This window comes from Eschscholzia californica, unplaced genomic scaffold (genome assembly GCF_041429995.1).
Source record: "Eschscholzia californica isolate CP2 unplaced genomic scaffold, dmEscCali1.0.p SCAF_3, whole genome shotgun sequence".
Taxonomy (NCBI): domain Eukaryota; kingdom Viridiplantae; phylum Streptophyta; class Magnoliopsida; order Ranunculales; family Papaveraceae; genus Eschscholzia; species Eschscholzia californica.
In genome coordinates, this window is record NW_028238420.1 from 64,544,145 (window position 1) to 64,569,178 (window position 25,034).

The 25,034-nt window shown below is 35.8% G+C and overlaps 2 protein-coding genes, 1 long non-coding RNA gene and 1 pseudogene across 7 annotated transcripts; 2 read left to right on the forward strand and 2 right to left on the reverse strand.

The window, feature by feature from the left end:
- Positions 1-52: 52 nt before the first annotated feature.
- LOC147553304 (cysteine-rich receptor-like protein kinase 3) lies at positions 53-5,169 on the reverse strand. 3 transcript variants are annotated; one of them, XR_015236745.1, is made up of 7 exons: positions 3,865-5,033; positions 2,488-2,601; positions 2,262-2,401; positions 1,959-2,169; positions 1,630-1,860; positions 904-1,048; positions 53-817 (listed from the first exon to the last, which is right to left on the reverse strand). XR_015236745.1 is itself a non-coding variant. In XM_086665370.1 (7 exons), exons 1-7 carry the CDS (start codon positions 4,643-4,645, stop codon positions 494-496), a joined length of 1,950 nt encoding a protein of 649 aa, XP_086521496.1. In that variant the 5' UTR covers positions 4,646-5,169; the 3' UTR covers positions 53-493. The 3 variants fall into 3 exon arrangements, 2 of the variants coding, with proteins under 2 accessions (XP_086521496.1, XP_086521497.1); XM_086665370.1 differs by having other exon boundaries at positions 1,630-1,864; positions 3,865-5,169; XM_086665371.1 differs by lacking the exons at positions 53-817; positions 904-1,048 and having other exon boundaries at positions 1,626-1,864.
- Positions 5,170-8,265: 3,096 nt separating this feature from the next.
- Positions 8,266-13,063, reverse strand: LOC147553305 (uncharacterized). Of its 2 annotated transcripts, XR_015236544.1 has the most exons (7): positions 12,858-13,063; positions 12,655-12,758; positions 11,627-11,716; positions 9,979-10,077; positions 9,736-9,876; positions 9,467-9,580; positions 8,266-8,830 (listed from the first exon to the last, which is right to left on the reverse strand). It is a non-coding gene; the product is annotated as an uncharacterized LOC147553305 (long non-coding RNA). The 2 variants fall into 2 exon arrangements; XR_015236545.1 differs by lacking the exon at positions 11,627-11,716.
- LOC147553306 (chaperone protein dnaJ C76, chloroplastic-like) lies at positions 11,829-14,089 on the forward strand. Of its 2 annotated transcripts, none has more exons than XM_086664748.1 (6): positions 11,829-12,050; positions 12,151-12,322; positions 12,405-12,591; positions 12,699-12,805; positions 13,061-13,274; positions 13,828-14,089. In XM_086664748.1, the coding sequence occupies exons 1-6, from the start codon at positions 11,959-11,961 to the stop codon at positions 13,929-13,931; spliced, it is 876 nt and encodes a 291-aa protein (XP_086520874.1). In that variant the 5' UTR covers positions 11,829-11,958; the 3' UTR covers positions 13,932-14,089. The 2 variants fall into 2 exon arrangements, with proteins under 2 accessions (XP_086520874.1, XP_086520875.1); XM_086664749.1 differs by having other exon boundaries at positions 13,831-14,089.
- A 6,427-nt stretch (positions 14,090-20,516) lies between these two features.
- On the forward strand, positions 20,517-21,062 carry LOC147553307 (LOB domain-containing protein 25 pseudogene; annotated as a pseudogene).
- The last annotated feature ends 3,972 nt before the right edge of the window (positions 21,063-25,034 follow it).

A 25,034-nucleotide genomic window follows, 5' to 3' on the forward strand; every position in this document is an offset into this window, starting at 1 on the left:
CCGTGGCATTGGATCTAGGGAATGTCACTCCTTGCCAAGAACTAATAGATAATGAATCAAAAGTATACATTATTATTCAACAAAAGTACCAAATGACCAATATTTCAATCAATTCGAGCTCAAATACATGAAATATAACTATAGAGTAAGTGTTAAAGAATACAAATTTTCATATACTTACAGAGAAGAAACATAGAAAACCCTAAAAGTATTTCAAATTTCTCAAAATCTCAAACTATAAAGACAGTGATGGTAGCTGTGATTTTTAGTTACATACCAATCAATACTCAGGTTAATTTCCTTTAAGATGTCTCTGTGGAAGTCCATGCGACTCTTGAATCGTTCCTGGCTGAAGTTAGTAATAAAAATTTGTCCACCCTGATGAGAGAATCAAACAATTACAACAAAATGTAAAAATGAATCAGATCTACAATTTCGATTCCAGCTCGAAAGACCTCATGGGTGGGTTGGGTTTAGATTTTATGGTATGGACTTATCTGGCTTCGACCAAGCTCTGTGTCGTGTCATTCCCAGATGAACCCGTATAGGAATTGGCTGGGGATTTGGAAGTTTTATCAGGTGGGTTGAATGATCTTGATAAGGTATTGAGATATGGTGGTTGTGTTGGCTGAGGGATTTCATAGTTGTCTGTAAGCATTTTCACAACTATCGACATTGGTGGACGTAAATCTGCAGAGGCTTGGGTACAAAGAAGCCCAATTTGGAGTAATCTGGAAGCATCTTCTCTTCGAAATCTTCCCTCTAGATTTGGGTCGACATCTTCCGACAATTGGCCTGATCCAAAATGGTCCCAAACCTGTACAAGAGATGGTTGTCAATGAAACCAGATTTAACAAAAATTTCAGTCTTAAACAATCAAAATTCGTCTTATAGGAATGTTACCATCTGTAAAATAGAGAATGAATCCTCGGAAAATGAATTGCATCGCCTCCCGCTGACAACTTCGATTACAAGAACACCAAAACTATAAACATCTGCTTTTTCAGTCAATTTGCCGAAGATAACATACTCGGGAGCCATATAACCTCTGTAAAATGTGTATTTAGTTAGGAAATCTGTAAGTTGATGAAGAATTGAGAATCTTGGGAAACGAGTGACAAGTCGGTTTTGGTGAGTAATGACCTCACCAACATGATATCACTTGAGAACGTGAAGTATGGAACTTCATGTTCAATGTGGAGGTGGTGAATGTGATATCCCCCGTCGCTTGGGAGAGCGTCTGGAGCGATTATAGGTACAAGCTCGAGCTTAGGAAGGGGGGCCTTCGGGGTCGACTTTTTGAGCATTCAGCAAAAATAAACGATGTGGGTCTGGGTAGCAAAAGCATGGACAATATGGATATCGCCGAGGACAAAGGTCGGTTTCGTGGAGCATCTACCACAAACAAAACCTGCACCATTGGGCTCAGGCAGTCGCAAAACCAGGGACAATATGGATATCTGCTAGGGCTTGTGTTGTCTAAGTGAAGTAGACGGTTGAGTACATCAAACACAAAAGAGAATTGAAACTCCCTCTTCAAAGACCTCACTCAGAAATTCTCTTAAATATAGACCTCGGATATGAAAAAGAAAGGCAACATAAACTATATACAGGATGTAGAAAGCTTACAGAGTTCCGGCTACAACGGTGCTGACATGAGTCTTATCTGCCGGGAATAGTCTAGCAAGTCCAAAATCAGCTATCTTCGCTACAAAATTGTCATCAAGTAGTATATTGCTCAACTTTATGTCTCTGTGTATAATTCTCAAGTTTGATTCTTCGTGAAGATAAGTTAAGCCCTCAGCTGTTCCCACAATAATGTTGTATCTTTCATCCCAGCTTAGTATTCGACCATAATTTCTGTCTGGATCAGACAAAAAGATTACTTCACAAATAAATTTACAGACAATTAAATTATATTAAGAACGATTAACCTAGAAGAGATTAAAAGCCGTTACCAAATAGGTGTTCCTGTAGGCTTTTGTTTGCGACGTATTCATAGACAAGAAGGCTTTCAGGGCCCGTAATGCTGCAACCCAACAATTTTACGAGATTTTTGTGATTGACATCAGCGATCAAATTAACTTCATTAAAGAACTGATCTACCCATTGCCTTGTATTAAAGAACAGCCTCTTTACAGCAACAATCTTCCCATCCGGCAAAGTTGCCTACTTAACAAAATGAGCTATGCTGTTAAAACCGTAAGCTAATCTAGTTATCTATGAATATAGAGAGAGAGAATGAGTGAATAGAATCTTACTTTGAATACTGAACCAGATCCTCCTTGACCGAGCTTATTGGAGGTATTAAAGTAATTTGTGGCTCGTTCAAGAGTTTCATATTTGAAGTTGAGTTCAGATCTATTTATAGTAGCTGCCAATGCACCAAGTTGCTTTCTCTCTGAAAGATAGTAAAATAGGATTTCAATTTATGCAAAACATATATAGAAGAATTTCGAACTCGTGAGCATCCGAATCAGTCGCTACCTTTCCTTCTTTCCGCAATTTTTCTCTTTCCAAAGAAAGTGACAGCTGCAACAATCATCAGAACCGCTATAATGGAAGAAACCACTGCCATGATAATAGGTAGGCGACGACGTCCTAATCATCAATTGAATACTTAAAATCAATGAAAGATCAAAAATATTTAGTGACAACACTGTCGTATATAGAAGAATACTCTGAATGGAAGAAACCACTGCCATGATATCCAAAACTTCCGTTGAACAACATGAACTGACAATGAAAAATCCAAGAGTCAGAGTTCGTAACAACTCCAACCTGTAAGCTGGTCTATAAGTTGATGGATGACATTTCGCTTAACTCTGTCGGTATGATCTTTTTAACTTTATGTTTATAGCGAAACAGTGGTAGAGATTACACTAAATTATGTAACCTTGACGGCAGAAGCTTCTCAGAGGTTTCACCAAATCAAATTAAGAAAATAAAAATTATTTCATAATAGCGATCTTCAATGACTATCTACATTAAAGGAAACTATTATGGGTGTCTGATCATGTATACATAAGGAGAACAAACCTTTGGTACCTTCTCAGAAAATCATAATGCAAAATAACTAGTAAAACTATTCCAAAAGAGATAGTATTCCTAATCTACATAGAAATATAAACCCTAACCTGTGGTGACCTCTAAGCCCTGCCGCACTGCTGCAGTTGGCCCCCAGACTATGCAAAATAATCGAGATCGTGGGGTCTCATCCATAGTGGTTCCCCGGGTATTGGGTGATCATTACGGGGTTGGTCTAACCTATGGCTTGGAGTGACTATGCTGTGGACGAAGTTCAATGACCCTTACACATGGTTTACATTACTAATCAAGTAGAATAAATTCAACATTATTCACATTTGAAGAGCATGGAAGTTACTAATATGAGGGAAGCCATAAAATGGACTGCACAAGCCCAAAACCAAGTTCATTTAGCTATCTCAACCTACCTTACGGCTTATTCAACGTGTTTCCATTTCGACTAGATAACTAGAAGAGCTAAGGATATAAAGGAAGATAAATATCCTCTCTCACATGTGAAGAGAACAAGAGAAAATACGTATCTGTTCTTCTAAATCACATCATAAACACTATTGAACCTCTCCACCACAACAAAGGTCTCTCAATTTCACAAAACCAAGTACCTAAATTACTTTTAAACAAGATCCTCATGGCGATTCTCTCATTCACAATTTCAACAGCCCAAACCTCCAAAATGCACAAATTTTTAAAGATACATATGAACACTAAATTATCCATAACAAGATTGAATCGAGTGGCACCACAAAAAACATATAAAGGTAATCACCATTCAAACAATCCCTTAAGAATAGTCACAAAGTCAAGTAAAGAATTTACCTCCTCTACTTGCCGATGCAACGCCCGTCGAATTATCATAGAATTTCGTCGGCGAATACCTCAAATAACAACCAGCATTCGTAACCCTACCTTCTTCCTTTGGAGGACATGAACTTATACTAGTTGTAGCATTTTCTAAACACCTCTGACAAGAACTTGAATTTACAAATTTCCAGCATTGTGCCAATCCATAAACAGTAGTATTCTCTTTATCAACAAAACCCACAGAAAACCCATCATTCTTTAAAGCTTCAACAGTTAAATTCCTAACTAATTCAATCACATTTTTCCTAAAAACATTCAAATTCCCACTAAAAAAATCTTGCTTCCCACAAATTGTTTTATCCTGAGGATTCAAATCTTCACCAAAGAAACTATAATCATCATACCTTAAATAACACCCATCATAGTACTCTCTTCCACCTCGAACAGCTAATTGAAAAGGAAGACATCTAAGAATTTGAGTTTTACATTGAGCAAAACATTGATCACAATCAACTTTTGAAAGATCTTTCATACACTCCCCAAATGCATAAACTGTATTATTTCCTACCCCATTAACAGTTCTAGCAAATCTCTGAGAAGAAATTTGAGGAGTAACAGCATCCATGGCTGATAAGAAATTTGATATGAAGATCTGTCTATTGGGATTTGAAGCAGTTCTAGTTGTACATATTAGTGCTGCTTCTGTTGCCCTTGGGTCTGAATAAGAAGGGGTTATAAAGAAACATAATAATAATAAGAAGAAGAAGATGGTGATGACAACTAAAAAAGAAGACATTGAAATCCGGAAACAAGAAAACCCAAACAAGTTCGTGATGAAACAGAGTGAGGGTAGGAAGAATTTTAAGAAAAAATTGATGGGTTACAGAGATTTCTGGAATTCTATTATGGGTTTTCAGATTTTCAGTTTACCCTTCTGTTAGAGGAAGTGGAAGATGTAAAAATGGGAGAGAAGGAAATGAAGAATGAACGATGAAGAAGATGATGAATTGTGGAGAAATTTAAGAAACCATGTTTGGGGATCTTTCATTGTCTCTGTCTGGTTTCATTTAAGAGTCAATAATGGTGGATGTCAACACAGTGAGATCCTAATCACTATTGAAAATGTTAAAAAAACGCGGTTAAAAGTCAATGGGGATTTCCCCTTGAAGGAGAAATTAATGATCAAATGGGTTATGGGAGGGGTTGGCTCAAAATAGTAGTAGTACATGAGCCGGTCAGACAGTGTTGCTGGGTACTCTGATAGGTAGAGCTAATTGTGTGTCTTTATTAATGTCTAGACTTCCCAATGTAAAAGTGAGCAGTGGATAAGTGAGGACAAAGTTGTAAATGTAGTTGGTCTTCGGTATTGCTTAATACTCTAATTGGTAGGGCGAATCGTGTATCTTTGTTAATGACAAGGCATTTTTATCCGATTTAGAATCTTTGCCTAAAACAAGGCATTTTGTACCCATTAAGATCGGACCTAAATGTCTCAAGCAGAGTCGATGTGGTTAAGTGCTAAGACTTAGGCCTCATTTGGGTACACACGTGGCTTATATTATGAGCTTTTCTATAAGCCCATAAATAAAAGCGCTTTTTAAAAATCTGTCTGAGTCGTTTGGTACGTTACATAAAAAGTGTTTTTATATCTTAAAAAGCTAGGTATGACATTTGGTAAAAAATGTAATCTTCGTATTGTAGTTATCAAACAATATGCTTATATCATTATATTAATAAAAAAATTTATAAACATTAAATACTAAAATAAACTAATAGAATTTTTTTAATTTTCATAAACACATAAAGATCAAAATTTGAACCTAATGCAGTGGTGATAGTGCTCAATGGTGGTGGACGTGTTATGGTGGTGCTCAATGGTGGCGGAGTTTTGGTAGTGATGGTGGTTGTAGAATGGAGGGGGTGTTGGCGGTTAGGGGATAAAGTTGCAACGACGGTAGTGAAATGGGGTTGGTGGAGGTGGTATAGTGTGATGGTGGAGTGGTCGATTTGTGGCGATAGTGGTGAAGTGGTTGTGGTAGTGGTGGAGTTGCACCGAAGGTGAAGCTACGTCGGAGGTTGTGGAGTTGCGGGGGAGATAGTGAAGCGTTCGGTGATGGTGGTAGAGTGGTGACGAAGGTGGCGGAGTGGTTGTAAAAAAATTTGATGGTTGTAGAATAGTTGTGATGGTGGTGGAGTTGCGGCGAAAGTGGTGTAATTGCGGCGAAAGTGGTGGAGTGGTGGTGATGGAGTTGCACCGGAGGTGATATGGAAGTGGTGGAATGGTGGCATAGGTGGTGGGGTGATTGTCAGAGGTGGTGGAGTGATTGTGGTGGCAGAGGTGGTGGGGTGGTTGTGATGGTGGTGGATGTTTATTGATGGTGACAAAAAAAATTATTATTTTATTTTCATAGCTAGCTTTTAATAAGCAGCTATAAAAAAAAGCCACAAAATTGTGGCTTCTGCTTTTTAGAGAAAATGAGTTTTTCTAGCTTAAAATAAGCGACAGCTTTTTTGAACCAAACGCGTAAAGTTTTCAATAAGCGCTTAAAATATGCTAAAAGCTGGCTTTTAGCTTTTTTTAAGCGGAACCAAACGAGGCAATAATGTTACAAATATCAAATTTGAGTCTTTAGCCACTGTAACCTAAACTTAAAATTAAAAATCGAAAAATAAATGGGTACTTAGCAATTTCTTACGTTAGTATTTTGCAGACTTTATCAGAAAAGTATGAACTACTTAAACAACTTAAAATAGATGAAAACATATAAATGAACTACCTAAATAATTTTAAACAACTTCAAAATCATTATCTAGATCAATAAAACAATGCTAGTTTGTGCAAAAAAATATGAGCGAATTAATGAATTTAAATTTTGAACAATTTGTTTATAGTGATAAAGACACGTAGATGTCAAATTTTGTCAAATTTTCTCTCTTTCTTAACAACAGAAAAAAAAACCTCTTTTATAAAAGTAGGGTTGAATTGTTAGCTTGCGCAAGTTGGTTTCCTTTCTTTCATTTAATGTTTTATTTGTTGCAAAGAAAACAGTTAGATGTTACAGGAAAATGACGTGGCAAAAAGACGAGAAAAGCACAAGAGATAAATAAAATTGATTCTAGTATCCTAGTTGGGTGTATATCTATGATATAAAATAGGAAAGATGGTGGAACGTTTGTCCCATCATGAATAAGATTGATATGTTCAAATGTATTTCTAATATGGCCATAAAATAATCATATTATTATAGAACAATATTATAAAGTAGCCAACCTAATCAACTAGACTATTGGCTTTTGAGCTCTAAGTATTTTCGAAGGAGCATGTAGGAGATTCTTAGTTTTTTTTGTTGAACTGTAGGAAATTCTTAGTTGGTTGACATTTTAATGTACATAAATTGTATTGATAAAAATAATAGTGTTAATTCTGTTTTGGCTACCAATTTGTGATCAATTCACTGTTTTGACAGTATCTGGTAGTTCTCGATTTGTCTTTAAAGGTCAAGCAATTTCCAATTTTTTTCGGAACTACTCTTGAGGGTCAAAATGAAAATAATTCTATTTTTTAAAAAACATAAACACCACTTTATCTCTATATCTCTCATCCACTTCACCTCCTCTCTCATCCATCTCATCTCCTCCTATCCACCTCACCTCTGGTGGAAAGTCGCTGACCGGAGAAATTTCGGCCGACGACCTAACCCAATTCCTTTTGTTCATCTCGTTCCTTTCTCTCTCTTGTTCTTCTTTTTCCTTTCCCTTATTCTTCTTCTTTCCTGCTGTCTCTTCTTCTTCCTTTCTCTCTTCCCTCTAAACACTTCGGCGAGGGGGAACCCCTCCGGCAAAGGGGTTCCCCGTCGCCGAAATGTTTAGAGGGAGAAAGGAAGAAGATGAAAAAATATTTTTTCTTTTTGGGTTTGGTCGCAGGCTGGAATTTTACTGACTGACGATTTTCGTCGGAGATGAGGTGGAGGTAAGGTGGAGGGGAGAGAGGAGGTGAAGTGGATGAGAAATAGAGATGAGGTGGTAGTCCCAGAAAAAGTTAAAAAAAATTTGTTCTTTCAGGTCCAAATCGGACTGCCGAAAACTCAAGGGGGCCAAAATGATGAGTTGATCACAAATTAGGGACTAAAAAAGGAATTAACCCAAAATAATATAACAAACATTTTCTCCTAAAAATTTTTATTCTTTAATCTGGTTGTTGATTATTTCTGAACTTATATTAGTATCTTTGATATGGATATGCCACTTCCCATTCTTCTCCATTGGAGTTTTCGAATATGCTATAGTAGTTATTTTTAGTTTCTTTACTTCTTTTGGTTGTTTAGTGGGCGCACCCATCAGCATCTGAATCTAAATTATTTGATTAGAAGGTTTTGACAGATACATCACAATTAAATACAGAGGAGAATTGATTGTTAATTAGGAATAAAATTAAGTATAATTTTCAACGTTAGAGTCAAAATTGCATAGTCAAGCCAACCACCTTCAAACTTGAACCCCAAACTTGACATGCTTCAACATCATATAGACAAGATGAACACCTCAAAGTCAAAAAGTAACCTATTTGTACCCTATATTCTATTGAAAAAGTCTTCCCATTCATGGACTTTGACTTCAACAACAACAAAAAAGAAAAACCAAAAGAGTAATCTATAAAAATATGTAGCACAAATTTTGTAAAGCATGATACATGATGGTTTTAAAATAGAAATTCTTTGGTTTTGATAGAGAAGTCAAGATTCAAAATTTCTAGTGTATGGTCCTAGCAGAGTAATGAGTCGCCACGCAGTGAATTCAAGCTTCGAAGAACTTCGTGGTCGTAGATTCCTACAAAACCGTCGCAGTCTATTATTCTCTCTATTCAAACTCCATAGGGGGTCTCTGTAAGTGCGGCTCGCCGAACCTTTCTTCACATAAAAAGAATCCAATCCTAACAACCCCTTCTTTTTGTTTGAAAATCAACCCTTTCTTTCATGAACCCCTATATACAGTATGAGCAACTAGAATAACATAACATAAAAGGTTCTATGTGTAACATAAAAGCATATGATTTAGGTTAACCGGAATTCATGTAGAAGAAAGAGGTATTCAAGGCATTGTAATGGCATCAAAAACCAGACTTTAGATAGAGCAATGTTTACAAAAATATCTCTATATATCAAACTGTGAGAGAAGGTATAGTGAGAGAAGCAAATGGCCTAAATTCAATAGAAAGACAAGAAGGTTAAGCAATAGCTTATGTATCTTGAGGAAAATCCACAAGAAGCAATTTACATGTAATTCAGCAACAAGAAAAGAAAAATAACATAGGATATGCAACAATGATACAACTACAAGTACACCATCCCTTACACCCTTGTGCACCGCCTGGAATAGGACAATGGGAAATTTTGTCTTCATACACTTTCAAAGGGTGTAAAATGACAAAATTACTGCACAAGGGTTTAAGTGAAGGTGTTAGGGATTAAGTGAAGGTGTTCTTTGATCCAAAGGACAATCTTGTCTTTACACACCCTCTGAAAAGGTATGAAAAAGCAAAATTACCCCTTGTTCTGTTCAAGACGGTGTACAAGGGTGTACTTGTATCGTTGTTATTTGTAAAATGAAATAGAAGTACCTTGGTATTGGAGTCGTCTCGTTGTAACGAATGTTGAAACCACACTTGCTGATTCAGGACTCTCAATCGAGGTCCTAACCTTGTCTTGGACTAAGAATCTTCTTCTTTTGGGACCTGTAATTGATTTAAGATTTTCAGACAGAAATACTAGATGAGGTGAGCAGATCGATTATTTAAGATCGATTATTTAAGATCGATTATTTAATTGATTTAGTAATCTTATTGTTCTGCAATAGAATGGACAGATCGATTATTTAAGATCAAGGTACTTCTCAGTTCTCAAATGCCCATTCTTCCAACACTCCAGTTAGTTCTTCGGTACTTGATCATAGTCCAAGTTCTTCATGTCTACTAGTGGTTGCCAAAAGCGGGAATTGATCCAAGTCTTCCTTGAACAACATAGTTGTACCCTACACCATAAAAGATCGATGAGTTTTTTAAATTCTAATCGTCTGTCTGAAGGTGAAAAGATAGAGTCAACAGAAACTCCCGAAGCATCTTGATATACAAACCAACAATTGGAGGACCTAAAACCCACAGTGAGAGTAGCTCCTTCGAGACTTCAGCACCATATATGCGTTTAGCCGTTTACCGCCAAATACCAAGAGATGCTGGAAAAAATGTCATATCAATCAGTATGTAAAATAGTATCAGTACTACTATATTTACCACCAACAAAATTCTCAGAAGAAAAAAGAACAAAAATTTAGTAATATTATATTTTCGTTCGAGAGTGTTAATAATTTCTTTGTGCAGTCTGGACTTGGATATCGGATGGCACAAGAACACCAAGAACCGTATACCATTTCCGAATGAACATGTAGGTGGCAGAATGAGAGTAAAAGTGAATAATCGTATGGATAAACAATCATAGTAAGGAATAAAAGAGTTTTATACTTAAATAAGCATTAATGGAATCTTTATCGTTGCATCTAGCTGAAGAAAGTAGCATCAAACTGCCTTCAGAAATCTACCCTTCTCCTGTCCTTGAATCTGAACTCCACTTTTTGAGATTTCAGTCAGTGGCAATTCGTCCTCAAATTTTTTATCAGTTGTTTGAGTTGGTGATTCAGTCTGTAACAACATCTTTATGTGACACATCAGAGAGCTCCACAGAATTCTTAGGAGAATTTGATCATCTTGCTCTACATCCTGATCCATCGTTAGGGAACTGCCTTCGAAAGCTGATACTCTCAACGGTTTCACTTTTATCCGGGGAATAATGAGAGTTTTTCTACTGCAACTATAACTTGATTACGATAACTGGTGGAAATTTAGAACATGAAATGAACATGATTTTACTCCGGAAACTCTGTAACGACAAGTCTACAATAACTATCAAATGAACTTATTTCCAACTAGCTAGTGGTGTCTCAAGCATCAAATACTGAATTTGTCTAGATTTTTGTAGTTCATATTGACAAATAGCCTAATACCCAACAAAATTTGATAGACTAAGATAGATGGATCTTTCCACGGTTTTCTCGATATATATTTCCCTGATTTTCTCCCTTATGGCCTTATGTATTGACCATATCACTTAGCTCCCCTTGGGTGATTTAGTCCGATATCAGATATTGTTAAGTTTTTACAACCCTAAATGGAGGAGCTGACCATTGAGTGATCTAATGTTACAAGGATCTAGACCTAACTTAACTATAAAAGATGGGTAGGAGGCTTTCAGAATAATTCTACAATCTAAAGTTTTTATTAAAACATGCAGAAGCAGACTATACTATAAGTTTTGATTTCATGTATTCTTTGTCTCTCTAAAACTTAGTAAAGAATTTCATCTTATTTAAAGATTATGGAAACCAATCTTCTAGGCTGCTAGCGATACTTGTCACTTTGGCATTTCAGGGCCTTAAGACTTTAAAACGCGTCACTGGGAAAAAGTAAAGCACCGTACTTCGTCTCTCAGTAATGTAGGACTGGTTTATAACATTTTCGTCAAACACTGGATTTGGGCCTCAGGCCCTCATAATTATTTATCTGGGCCTAATGGTCCAATAGAGTGAGATGCAAAAGCATTGCATTTGACTTGATGTGGCAGCTGAAATATCAAATGCCAAGAAGTACACTACTTATAGTTTGATTCAATTTTTTTCTCCGAAAACAAAATAAATATCATCTACAAGAAGTCTAGAGAGTTATTCTAACTATTGAAAATTCATCAAGGTCTTTTTCTTCTTTGTAAGTATCTCTACAGCTTCATTGAAGTTTTCTCTCTCTAAGAAAATATCCAACACCCTGACAAAAACATCAAAATCAGGAAAAAGCAAGCTCTTTATCTCAACTTATCTTTAACCATCCATATTCGATATGTACATCCTTCATCAAAAAAATATATATATATATATATATATACGATATGTACATAAAGATCCTATAAGAAAATTCATATACTTGGAATGAGTTACTAACATCAAACATAAGAGAAATAACTTTTCTAAATCATCTTCTCCAAATATCTGGTCAAGAAGAGAAGAATCATGTTAGTGCATACAGGCACAGTCTATCCATTCTCAAACGTACAGCCCACAGGAGCTCATCGCCTTTTTCATCGAACGCAACCCATTTCGGGGTAAATACGAAAAACTCTAGTCATGGGTACTAAATTTTTTTTTCATAAATTTATTGTTAGAATCAAACTCTAATGCAAATAGTAGTTATTTTGATTAAAGATGGAGGCAGAAATATTCAGTCAAGTGTTGTGCTAAAAGAATATTCGAAGGAGTGAGTTCTGATAATTATTATGAGTTACTTGGAGTTTCTATTGATTCAAACCCAAAAGAAATTAAGGAAGCTTACAGAAAGTTGCAGAAGAAATATCACCCAGATATTGTGGGTCCTAAGGTCAGATAGTACGAGTTAGATGGAGATTTGATTATAAATGTTTATAATTTTGTTAATGAATTTTGAGTTTGTTGTTTTTCAGGGTCATGAGTATACACTAAAGCTGAATGAAGCTTATAGAGTTTTGATGAGAAAAGACATGAGAAGAGAATATGATGCTTCTTCTAATAGCAGAAAAACAAAAGATGACTTCTCTGGTTTGGGTTACAGCTCATGGAAGGGGCCTTTGAGAGACCAAGCTCTTTTTGTCGATGAGAACTTATGCATAGGTCGATCATTCTATACATATAGAGCAAGAGTGAGACAGAGTTTTCGCAAGAGTAGTAGAATACCTATAACTGAAGAGTGAATCTGAAATTGAGTTTGATTTTTATAGGTTGCAGAGAATGCGTACACAATGCGAGTCGGACATTTATGATGGATGAGGCTCTCGGATCTGCAAGAGTCAAAGTTCAATTCGGAGATGACGATGAAAAAATACAGGTAATTTGTCATAGATCTTACTTACAGAATAAAATTAACAGACCAATCTTACCTCAGCAGACTAGAAACTCTGATCAATTGAATGCTATTGAACACTGATCCCACTTTAAAACCAAATCGGTGATGATAAATGACCAAGGAAACACGCAATAAAGGTAATCTATTTGGGAACATTCGGTTGGTTTTATCTATATCAACCATATTCTTGATGGATTTACTGATGAATTTCAAGAAAATGAACATTTTTTCCAACAGTTATCAGTAGATTCATGTCCAGTAAACTGCATTCACTGGGTAGAAAGAGAAGACTTGGCAGTGCTTGAATTTCTTATACGCCCTCAACCTAAAGAGGGATATGGAGTATTTGGAGGAGGGTGGGAACGACCCTCAAATGTTTTCATGGCAGCTAAGTGCTTTCAAAAGCAACTGAAACAGAACGAACCTGATCTTCATAGGCAGCAAAAAACAGGTAAGATAGCTCCTTACGGAAGTTATTTTGGTCACAGATTGGTATAGTTGCCTACTGAATTCACATGGTCTTATTTATGCAACATATGATAAAAGTATAGAACCAAAACTTTGTAGAAAGATATTTTTCTTGTTACAACATTGTGATCAATAGAAAGTCGGCTAGACTTCAACACATGACTGGATATTTTCAAATATTTCGATAATTCCTTATGACGATCTAAGTCTCAGAAGTTATCGATATTTTTCCCGCTTTTGCCACCCCGGTCCAGCCCAATGAGTACATGGTTTTGCTTCACGAGCCCCACCCAAAATTCTCCTCGACAATTACTAAGCTTGCGCTCGCGTGGGGGCTTGAGATATAAGAGCAAGCGCAAGCCTAGTGAGTTTGTACTCAAGTAACCTTCCTAGAAACAAAACCTTGTACCTCTTGGGTTGGGTTTGGTGGCAAAAGCAGGGACAATATCAATAGCCGAGACTTATATGTACATTCATTTTGAATTTTCCATCTTACTCCGTATTCTATTACTTTCTGAGTCTCTGACTTATTGCAGCAGAAGAAGAGACTCCAGCTCAAGCTACTGCCCGGGCTACGGCAGCTATGAAGTTACAGATGGACATGTTTTCAAGAATATGGAACTGGGTGAAGGACATCTAACTATAAAGCAAAGTGTGAGCTACAGATAATCGATCACACCTGTATAATTAAATATCATTTGTACAAAGAAAATATGTAAGCAACAAAATAAAAGTTTAGAGTTGTGTAAGTAGTAATATGTGATATATATGTCAATATATGTACATTTTGATGCTCAAGTAACTTTTACTAATACTGTCATCATAAAGAGTTATGGATGACATTATGCATGTATCGAGATAATTACTACCTCTCGAATACTCAGATAAGGAAGCATACTATCTATGTTAAACGCCAAACCAGATCACTAAGACTAAGCATTGCTGAAGAAAATTTGTAATGGAGACCATTGACTAATCCTATCCTCCAAATTATTGTGTATTTCACCTTAACATCATGAGACGAAGGAGTCCATCGTGAGGGCGTTAAAGTAGCGGAAAACGGGTAACTTTGACCAATTTACCCCTTCACCAGTTGCCCCAACCTGAACCCTCTTCGTTCTTCAATTCAGCGCGAGTTCACCCCAATACTGTGAACGCCAACACCCACTCTACGCTGTGCCTGTGGTGGTCACCAGTACTACTAAACCAACACAGACTTATTATAAACGGGCTGCCATTAAGGTGCTGGTATCATTGTGGCCGAAGCGGAGAGGACGTTGAATGGTCATTGAAGCTGGCAGAATTTAGGATACTGTTGGAGGACATGTGTGACACCCATTTCTGCCTCTTTGAGGCCCTGGTGCCGGATTCCATTATCTCATAGTGTTAAGGTGAATTGCGTATTAATTTCGGGGTAAACTCAAATTAATATTGGCTTTAGTGGGCAAGGGTTAAAAAAGATAAATAAATGAAATTAGGGTTACTAGAGCAAGAAAGTATATGATCGTGATCTTGGATAAATGAACAATTTGGAAAATTAATATATCTTCAAGCATATATTCATGGTATCAAATTCATCTATATTATGAGAACTAATATATCTTCAACTCTATACCCCAACTAATCCCACATAAAAAAACAAATAATAAACATACTCAGAATGAAATTGGATTCTTCTCTCGCCTTGATCCGAGGTCGACGATGATCAAACCATTCTTCCTGCCTAAATCGCGCTTCCGAGGTCAAAATTCGCCATACCCAGCAGCATTCAGAACGGACTTGGTGGAAAGATCTCTACTTTTCTGCAATTTAACTGACTTGGGGAAAACCCCCAACTAGGGTTTCTCTACTTGTCTGATTACAAAAGAATCACGCATATCGTATTTCAAGCTGATAAATAGGAAATAAGCACGTTGAAGAAAATGGTTGATTTCGTGATAAAAAAATTTCAAATTTATGAGAAGTTCAGGAATTTGGGGAAAACCCTAATTGTAGAATCATGGTTCCGCTCATTTGAATTCAAACGACTGGGAGAAGAATACCTAGAAACTGAGACATGTTTTGTGGGCGAAATGCTGATAAGTCCCATTATTTTCCCGCGCGACTTAGAAGATTTCCCTCGGTTTTAAACACAGAGAAAGACAACCTTATGAGCTTCAAATTATCTTACACTAAGTGTACACCAAGTGGTAAGGCTTTATTGATAGTACTAGATATCTATTTGATGGTATCCTAACCATTTGATCATCCTCGAACCGATACACATCTATATAAACTTTGACTTTTTTCTTACAAAGAACTAAGAGGGTAATGGCTCCATGGTTTTTTTCTTATATAAAAGATTTCAAAAGTTATTGTATTCATGGAAAAGGTATAATAAAAGATTTCAAATTTCCTTTTAAATATTTTATTTTTAATAGAGAGATAGTCAGTTAAAATAAAATTAGTTTTTGACTTTTCAAGTGTTTTAGTAAATTCTTTCCAAGAAGTTTGTAACTGATTGCAAAAGAGTTGCAACATGTTTGAAACAAAATTGTGATATTTTAAGAAAGTGTTGCAATGACTTGTTTAAACCATGATTAAACCATGTCGATACTAGATATTATATTAAATACAAACATGAAGATTGAAAATGTATATATATATATATATATATATATCGCTATATATATATATATATCCTTCTTGTATTTGTATTTGTATATGTCTCATCACTACTCGTATACTCTTGTATTTGGCTTAAGGATTGTATTATGGGTCCTTATTTTGAGTTATTTTAAAAGATAAAGTGGATTATAAATAGAGCCCCAAATGAGATGCAATATTAATTGTGCCACCAAAGATGATGATTTGTTGAAAAGGCCAAAGATGATGATGAGACTAATAATTGATGTGTGACAAATTTCTTCAAATATAGTATATCTGCTAAGACCATCATCATACAATTATACCCAAAAAAGAATAGCCGAAAGGGAGTATATGGGTTTAATGATTCTCTCATATATATATATATATATATATATATATATATATATATATATATATATACATGTACTGTATATGATGGATTTTATCCTAAATCATGCATCAGTCAGAGAATTGTGTAATCAAATTCAGTGTTTACATTATTAATATTTAAAGGGACACCACGTAGCATAGAGATTAGAGACCTTATAGAATCTTAGGGACCCAAAATATCAAAATATCATTCTAATTCATAATTTCTTCGAGCATAATCACTTAGTCGCTCATGGTTCACTGTGATTAATTAATTAGGTAAATCTTCCAAGTGTAAAGACTTTTGGCATCTCATAGTTGAAAAGATAAAAAAGAAACTTGCTTGTTGGAAGTGCAAATATCTCTCAAAAGGAGGAAGATTGATTCTGATCAAGAGCACATTAAGTGTTATTCCCATATACTATTTATCCTTGTTTCTAATGCCTGTGTCTATTAATAATATCATTGAACAGACAATTAGAAACTTCCTGTGGGGTTCATCGGCATAAAAAAGGAAGCACCACTGGGTAGCATGGCCCAAGATTTGTCGTAACAAGAAATATGATGGTTTAGGAGTTAAAAACTTGGAATTGATGAACGGATCCTTACTTGGTGAACGAATTTGGCGCTATGGTCAAGAACCAGACAGTCTATGGAGGAAAATAATAGATGAATAGTATAAAGCTCAGTCGGGTAGATGGTTCCCTAAAATGGAGAAAAACTTCAAAGGATGTGGTCCTTGGAAATACATCTCTACCATGACTCATGAGATTCAAAAGCTAACATAGCTTCATATTAACCGAGGAGACAAGATTAATTTCTGATTTGACGATTGGACGAAGAAAGGGGTCTTTAGAACAAAATACTCATCTCTTTGGAGAGCCTCCAAAAAGAGGCAGGCTTCTGTCTCAGATAATATGGGAGTTACTTTTTCCGATGATTCATGGAATTTACACTTCACCAGGCCTATAAAAGAATCCGAGATTCTTGACTTATCGACCATGCTTGAAGCTACCACAGAGGCTTCTAATTCACTAAACTCCAACGGAGACGAAATAACTTGGACCCCTCGCCCAGATGGCTTCACGATTAGGTCCCTCTACCAAGCATTGGAACAAATGGAAAGCCACCCTATGACCATCACTTCTACTTTCTACTGGAATAAGGTTATTCCTTCAAAAGTCTCTTTCTTTCTTTGGGCTTTGGAACATTCTTCAATTCAGACAATTGATAGTATGATCAAGAAAGGGCTGATTATTCCAAATAGATGCTCCTTATGTAAGATATATGAAGAAACACAAGATCATTTATTCTTCCTTTGCCCCTTTACTAAGCGTGTGGATTTCTTTAATAGGGGTGGCAATTTGGTCTGAACCGGCGGGTTTTTTTCTCAAACCCGCCCGTAATGGGACGGGTTTTACCGCCCCGTTAATTAAACGATTCGGGTTTGGTATGAAGATAAAAAAAAACTAATCGGGTTCGGGGCGGGTTTGGTATTAGATAGTAAACTCCGCCCCGAACCGATTAGTATGTTATATATTAAATATATGTTTTATTTAAGGTTATGTTTCTAAAACTTTAATCTTATATTATCAATTTAATTATTTGATGTTTTATATTATTTAAGTAGTTGTAATGTTTATGATTGATAAACTTAAAGTCTTCTAAAATTTTGTTAACTATTATTACGTTACTTCAAACTAAAATAACTTTTGTGAAACAAAATACTTTGAACCCGACCTGCCTCGTTTTATATTAAACGGGGCGGGGCGGGGTGGTAATGGTTTAGCAATTTTCCACCCCAATTATTTATTGGGACGGTTATGGTAAAACCCGTTTACTAACGGGACGGAATTGGGAAGGGGATGAACTGTCCCAAACCCGCCGCGTTGACATCCCTATTCTTTAACACATTCTATCCATCTTAACTCTACACAATCAATTGCTCAAGTTGTTAGAGAATGGAACCACAAGAAAAGCAAAGATAGGAAGAGTTTCATCAACCTATGCACCCTTCCGGTTACAATTTGGACCATTTGGAGTAAAAAGAAATACTAGACTGCTTGAAGCGAAAAATGAAAAAGAAGAAACATTAGAAAACATAGTTGTTAAGATCAAGGGGTTGGTGTTCCATTGGGCAATCAAATAACCATGGATCAAGAACACAAACTTTAGTTATTTTATTTGTAATTGGGATGCTTTATCTAGGCTTTAAGCCTTTCATTGTATTGGCGTGTATCTTTGTAGAGAGGAGTTTTTGGTAGCATTCTCGGCTACCAGTTCTTTGTTTCTTAATGGACTATTTTGCTTCTTCCAAAAAAAAATAATAATTAATTAGTTATGTTGTATTTCATAGTATTTTTAGGCAAAAAAAAACTAAAGAACAAGAAAACTAAATCTAGGCAAAAAATTTATCGTTTGTCGTAATCCGTGTTTATGACGATTCTGATCTACCAATGGACTGTCAGCTTCACTTTATTCATTTCAGTTTTGTAAGATAAAATTTTCTTGTCCAAGAATCAGTCATTGATTTTCTTTAGAATTGAACTTTTTATGTAAAGTTTGGAGAGATGCACTAATAAGATCTATACATATTTACACATAGTTTGTTGGTTGTATAAGTATTGGGGATCTCATCAAAAAAAAAAAAGTATTGAGTGCAAAGAGATTTACATAAGTTGGCACAGATTTACACTATTTACAAAAAAAATAAGTGTACAAAGATATTAAAAATTAGTACTCGTGAATCGTGATGTTATGCCCGAAACATGTCATGTCTAGACACACACTCTAGGGCGGAGATATTTTCCGGGTCGATACACATTTTCCTTAAATTAATATCGACAAAAATGGATGTTAAAATGTCATAGTCATTCTTTTGTGTTTTATTACATCTTGTCTTTTATCTTTATCTTTCACTCTATATACTAGTGCATTTTGCCTTCTTTCTATGTTCACTGCTTATAAATCTTGATGGAACTGCTCTCTTTCTCCTCCAATTAGGGTTACCCATTCCCTACCCTAGCTAGATAAAATAAATTAGTAACCATGTTGTCTTTCAATCACTAGTACATAATTTTCTTGATCTAGGATAACCCAAAAACAACAAGTGTTCAGAGTGGGTGAGTTCTTACAGAAAACAAAAAGTACTACAATCTGACCACCTCAGTTTTTTAATCTTCTATCTCTCTGTACTCAAAGGAGGAGTCAGTGATCTTCATAAATCAGCTGGTAACCCACATAACCATCTTTCCTCTTTCTTTTGCTTTATTTTATTTCCTTTCTCTTCATGATCTTCTTATTTTATATATACTAAGAGAATGAGAGTCCGCCGGGTACATACACAAAGTGTTGTACTCTCTCTAAATCATGTCAGACCACATATTCTAGCCTAGATCAGCCGGAATAGTAGTCAGACAGATTATCACTCGTGTTATACTAAATTCTTTCGGTTCATTTTCCACTAATATGTTTTTTTGTTTGCAACCCTACAAGTTATAAGAAGTGGCAAGTGACTTGCATGAGATCTAAAAGGAATTGAAGAAAAGTATTAGTTTTGAGGTAGCACCTAAACCCTAGATTCTAGAAAGATAATCTCAGAAGATATAGTCATTGAAAGCTAGCTAGTGAGCTAACTTTAACATAAATATATTAAACATCTACCAAAAGTTAACTCGATGGGGTTTTGACAGAGATTAAGGAGAGTGGAATTAAGAAAGCTAAAAGGGAAGACAAGAAAGAGAAGGAAAGAAGAAAAGGAAGTTAGTAGAGAAAGAAAGAGTGAAGGAAAAAAATAGACATACTAGTTAGAGATCTAGTCATGTTTTCTTTGTTGTGAATATTTTTCTTTTCTTGCAACAAACCCTAACCCTAGAATTAAGAAAGTTTAAAGGGAAGAGAGAAGGAAAAAAAGAAGTTAGTATAGAAAGAAAGTGAGAGTAATATATGAAGTAGAAAGATCAAGTCTTTATAATCCAAAAAAACATACTAGCTAGAGATTTAGTTAAATTTATTGGTTGTGAGTAGTTTTCCTTTTTTGCAACGTACCCTAACCCTAGATACATACATGAAATCCTTCTTTGGAAAAAAAAACTACCAAGTGATCATCAGTCAGATCTAGATAGCTTATGTAGAAAAAGCTTCTTCCCAAATATTATTTGAAGATAATTTGGATAATTAAGTAATGGAAGCTAGGGTTTTAGTGGGTTATTTGTTGATGCAGCTAAAGATGGCTTCATCAAGTTCTTCATCAAACTCTCCTTGTGCTGCATGTAAGTACTTAAGGAGAAAGTGCATTCAGGGTTGCATTTTTGCACCATATTTCCCACCCGAAGAACCACAAAAGTTTGTTAATGTTCACAAGATTTTTGGTGCAAGTAATGTCACAAAGCTCCTTAATAAGGTTCTCCCTCACCAAAGAGAAGATGCAGTTAACTCTCTTGCCTATGAAGCTGAAGCAAGGATAAAGGATCCAGTCTATGGTTGTGTTGGGGCGATCTCGTTTCTTCAAAGCGAGGTTAATCGACTTCAAAAGGAACTTGATGCTACAAATGCCGATCTTATTCGCCACACCTACAATGAAATTCCGACTATGTTAAGCGCACAACCGAGGACTTATATATCACCGGTTGTCCCTCGCCCAAGGACCGTCACTAGGATAGAAAGTGGAGGAGGCTCTCTCTTCCTGAATTCAGGTTCACTCCCTCCATATCCTCCTTCATGGACTGATGATAGTTCGTCAAGTGATATCAATGAAAGAGGAGGAAACATGTGAACTTTTTAAGAAGTTTCATATATCATATATGCATCTCTCTTAAAGAACATAATCTAGCTAGTGTGTTATTCAATTAGCATAAGAAGTTTTATTATTACTTCATTTGATTGATGTATATATATGACTTCAAGTGTTTATGTAAGTGATTTGAATGTGGGATAATAGTTATGTTTATGTTTGTTAATTGTGTGATCTTCTATTTCTCAATTCTAGCTTCATCCCAAAAAAAAAAATTTCTCAATACACATCTAATCTCACTTTCTACTACACAACAATGTTACTTATCTCAAATTTGATTATCTTGCTATATATGCTAGTACTCCTTTTCCCAATCTACTAAGTTGGTACATTTCGAGATCTACAAAAAAAGTATGTACTACCAATTCACTAGACTAGATGGAAGGCGATATGGATCATAAAATTGAGGTATAACTAACATTGTTGCTGACTATAAATTTATAAGCATACTTTAACTAATTTAATACTACATGATATTCTATATGTAGAAGGTAGGCCTATGATTTAGTCTTCACATAGAGTTTATATTTGTATAATTATGGATTCCTAATCTTGAATGACTCTTGGATGAAGGACCATTATCACTTTGCTTTGAACTTAGACCTTAGTTAAGAGTAATGATATAAAATATATGGTGCATATATATATATATCTGTGTGTGTGTGTGTGTGTGTGTGTGTGTGTGTGTGTGTTTGTGTCTAGAGTTGCTATTTTCATCATTGACCAAGATCATGAAATCTTTCTACTCAACTAATAAAATGATAAAAGAAAACCCCTAAACCTTTTGGGGCAACTTATTTTTCTCTCCCCATTTCTTGTTTCTAAAACTTATATTCCTTTCCCTCCAATACATTTTACATTTTATGTACTTTCACCTTTAGGATTGAATTTCGATTAAATCAATTACCAAATTAGAGAGAATGGGTTTTCGGTAAACTTTAAATTATCTTTTCAGCTACTAACTTTAGACAAACATTCCTCTCGATAGAGAAACTTCTGTCTATCGTGAAATATATATTGTTATGATAAAGAACAAGCAAACACAAAAAAAATCAGTAATGAAAGTAAACAATGGAGATAGAAAGTGACAGAGAAGCTACACGGGATAATATCATCATTCAAGCTAAGAGCTTAATTCACTATTGGGAAACCAATCAACTATGGAGCAAGTCGATCCCTTTCAGCCAATACATCAGGATTTGGGATGTTTTATCTAGGCTATAAGCCTGGTGTATCTAAATTTCTTGTATTTTATCTGTGTAATGGATGGTTAGCCATCTAGGCTTCTACCATTGCATTGTCTTGTTTTTTCATTAATGATATTATTTTATCTTCTCCAAAAGAAAAAAAAAAGTAAACAATTATCACATAAACACAATTATAAAGTAATTTGCGAGGTTCGGTTGATGGAACTTACCCTAACGCGGACAATGATATAATGATTTTCACTAGAAATGAATAACAAGGTTAAAGAAATTTGTCAAGAGTTTTAGTATTTGTATCTCACTAAAACTTTAACACTCAACTGCGTCTAAGAAAAATGCGGAATTGTTTTGATTGACAATACTGTCGTGTTGGTTAACTAGGGTTTACTGGAAACTTCCAACAAGAGAAATACCTAGAGAGAGGGGGGCTTACTTTGCCACAAGTATCAGCCAGTACTATGTTGGAGAGAACAATAACCCCTTGATTTGGACTGACACATAATGTATACGTTTTATTTACCTAATACCTATATGCCCTAACTATTTTTTTTTTCTGGTCAGTTCCAATTTTGCTCACAATATATGACCTACTGGAAAATTTAGTTCCATATTTGTCAACCATTGCTGTTCAAATGACCCATAATACAATATTTTCTGAGTTAGTTTTAACCATTGTTTTATCCGAAAGTACTTTCTGCCAATTATTCTATCCGATTGTCAGCAAACAATATGTTTATCGGATTTTCTTCATATAGTACCCGGATTACTCTATGCCAATAAATGAAGTTTCTTGTCATACATCCTTTTGCAAATCTTTGTGTTGTGGCTACGGTGGTGGAAGTAGTATAGTGGTGTTAATGTTTGATGTGTGAAAATAAGGTGCATAATGAATAGTAGGAGGAATTGTGAGAATAGTTTTACATGGGAGAACGGGTAACTAGCAACCAAGAATATAATGTATAGGTCTTCTCTACTCATTGTCAATTGGTTTTGAGTTGGATGACCACAAACTTAACATGGTATTAGTGCCACGTATTAGAGCCACACGTCACCTGAAAACAAAAACACATGTTAGGCTAACCACGCCACACGTGAGGGGCATGTGAGAATGGTCTCACATAGGGGAGAACGCAGGCCCGTGGATGGCCCAGTGCGGGCAGGGCGCCCACACTGGGCCCCAACTGCTAAGGGCCTACTTCGAAAAAAAAATCGAAATTAATTAATTAGAGTGTAACAAACAATAAAACTTAACTTGGCTCGGTTGGTAAAGTAGACCCAGACTCGAATCTCACGGCTGGTATATAATTTTGTTTTTCTCTGGTGTTTGTATGTTGAGGGAACAATTGTTAAAGAACTCTTTATTTCTGCTCCATTACACTTTGTCCTAGCCATTTGTTATTTCAAATGCATTTTTCTCATCTTTTGAAGTGCTTTAAGAAATAGAATCCTAAACTTTTGTAAAAAAAATTTCAAATCAAATATTCAATTGATATTATTTTAAGATCTACATTCCATAAATTCACTTTGTTATTTGTAGTTATAAATTTATAGCCTAAGATAGAATAAATAGATCTTTCTCCTCACATGCAGTGAATTCTTAAACTAGATTCTCTATAAAAATGAAATTTTAAAATGAAATTTTTTTTCTATGACTATTTTCTTCAAAATATTTTCGGATTCATCTATGATTTTCATCTATCTAGCGATGAATTATCTTGGATTTTGTTTAAGTTTTGCTTGTAAGATCTTTCTTGTATGAAAGGCCCATATTCAAATTTCGAACGAGCCCCCAAATTCTCAGCCATGGCCCTGGGAGAACGGGTAACTAGCAACTAAGAATATAATGTATAAATCATCTTCACACATTGCTGGACAACAGAATAATGGCCCCCTAAAAATAGATGAATATGGCTCTCCCTCTCTCTTTTAAATCTGAAGTTGTTGAATTTTACGACCACAAACAATTTCTCTTTCATTTTCAATCAAATCAGTCCTTTTGTGAACCTATGTCAAGAGTAGGGATGAACCTGTGTTATGAGAGTAGGGAAAGAAAGAGAGAAAATGAGACCAATAATTTGAAAAATAAGTCTACTTGGAACCTTTATTTAACTCTCCACGTGACTGTTCATGTTAGAAGAGAAAGGAACGAGGTTTTTTCCACACGTGGTTCAAATTGTGGTTCTGGGGGTGGTTTGAGTTAGTTATTGTAATCTGAAACAACATGAAATTAGGTTAATCATGATTACATAACACAATGGTAGCCTGCTCGCCCGAGCTACTTCTTAGATTGTCATGTCGGCTAGAAATACTAGGAGCAATCCTGGTAAGAGCGGAACTAAGATTTCAAATCAGGAGGATCGACATCTAACTCGAAGTTGGTAGACTCTTTTGTGCGAAGTTACAATAAACTTATCTCCTACTTAAGTTGCATCTACTACTGACAAAGAAGTGAATTTTGGCCCACAAAGAGGATGGACCATTTTAGGTGGGATTTACAAATGGGTCTTCGTCTTCTATACTTTGGGCCACAAGGGGTGAGCTGGGTAGGGGTGGGAAAAGGCCTGCAAGTCCGGATCCGCCCATGAACCGCCCGAGTCCGATGTGGTCGTTCGCCATGCTGAGCTTGAAAAAGCGGCATTAAGCGGACATGATCCGGCGGCATACGAAATCCAAAAGTTCCAGGATGACTTCTGCATCGGGGAGGCTGAACTGGCAGTATCAATCGGCGCGGTGTGGTCCAACAAGGAAC

Excerpts from the sequence above, each read along its gene's own strand:
- LOC147553304 (XM_086665370.1), bottom strand. The coding sequence starts at position 4,645 with ATGTCTTCTTTTTTAGTTGTCATCACCATCTTCTTCTTCTTATTATTA. Across the intron at positions 2,402-2,487 it reads AATTGCGGAAAGAAGGAAAG|AGAGAAAGCAACTTGGTGCA; the intron begins GTAGCGACTGAT and ends ACTATCTTTCAG. Across the intron at positions 1,865-1,958 it reads CCTACAGGAACACCTATTTG|ACAGAAATTATGGTCGAATA; the intron begins GTAACGGCTTTT and ends TGTCTGATCCAG.
- LOC147553306 (XM_086664748.1), top strand. The coding sequence starts at position 11,959 with ATGTTAGTGCATACAGGCACAGTCTATCCATTCTCAAACGTACAGCCC. Across the intron at positions 12,051-12,150 it reads CGAACGCAACCCATTTCGGG|ATGGAGGCAGAAATATTCAG; the intron begins GTAAATACGAAA and ends TTTTGATTAAAG. Across the intron at positions 12,806-13,060 it reads ATGACGATGAAAAAATACAG|TTATCAGTAGATTCATGTCC; the intron begins GTAATTTGTCAT and ends TTTTTCCAACAG.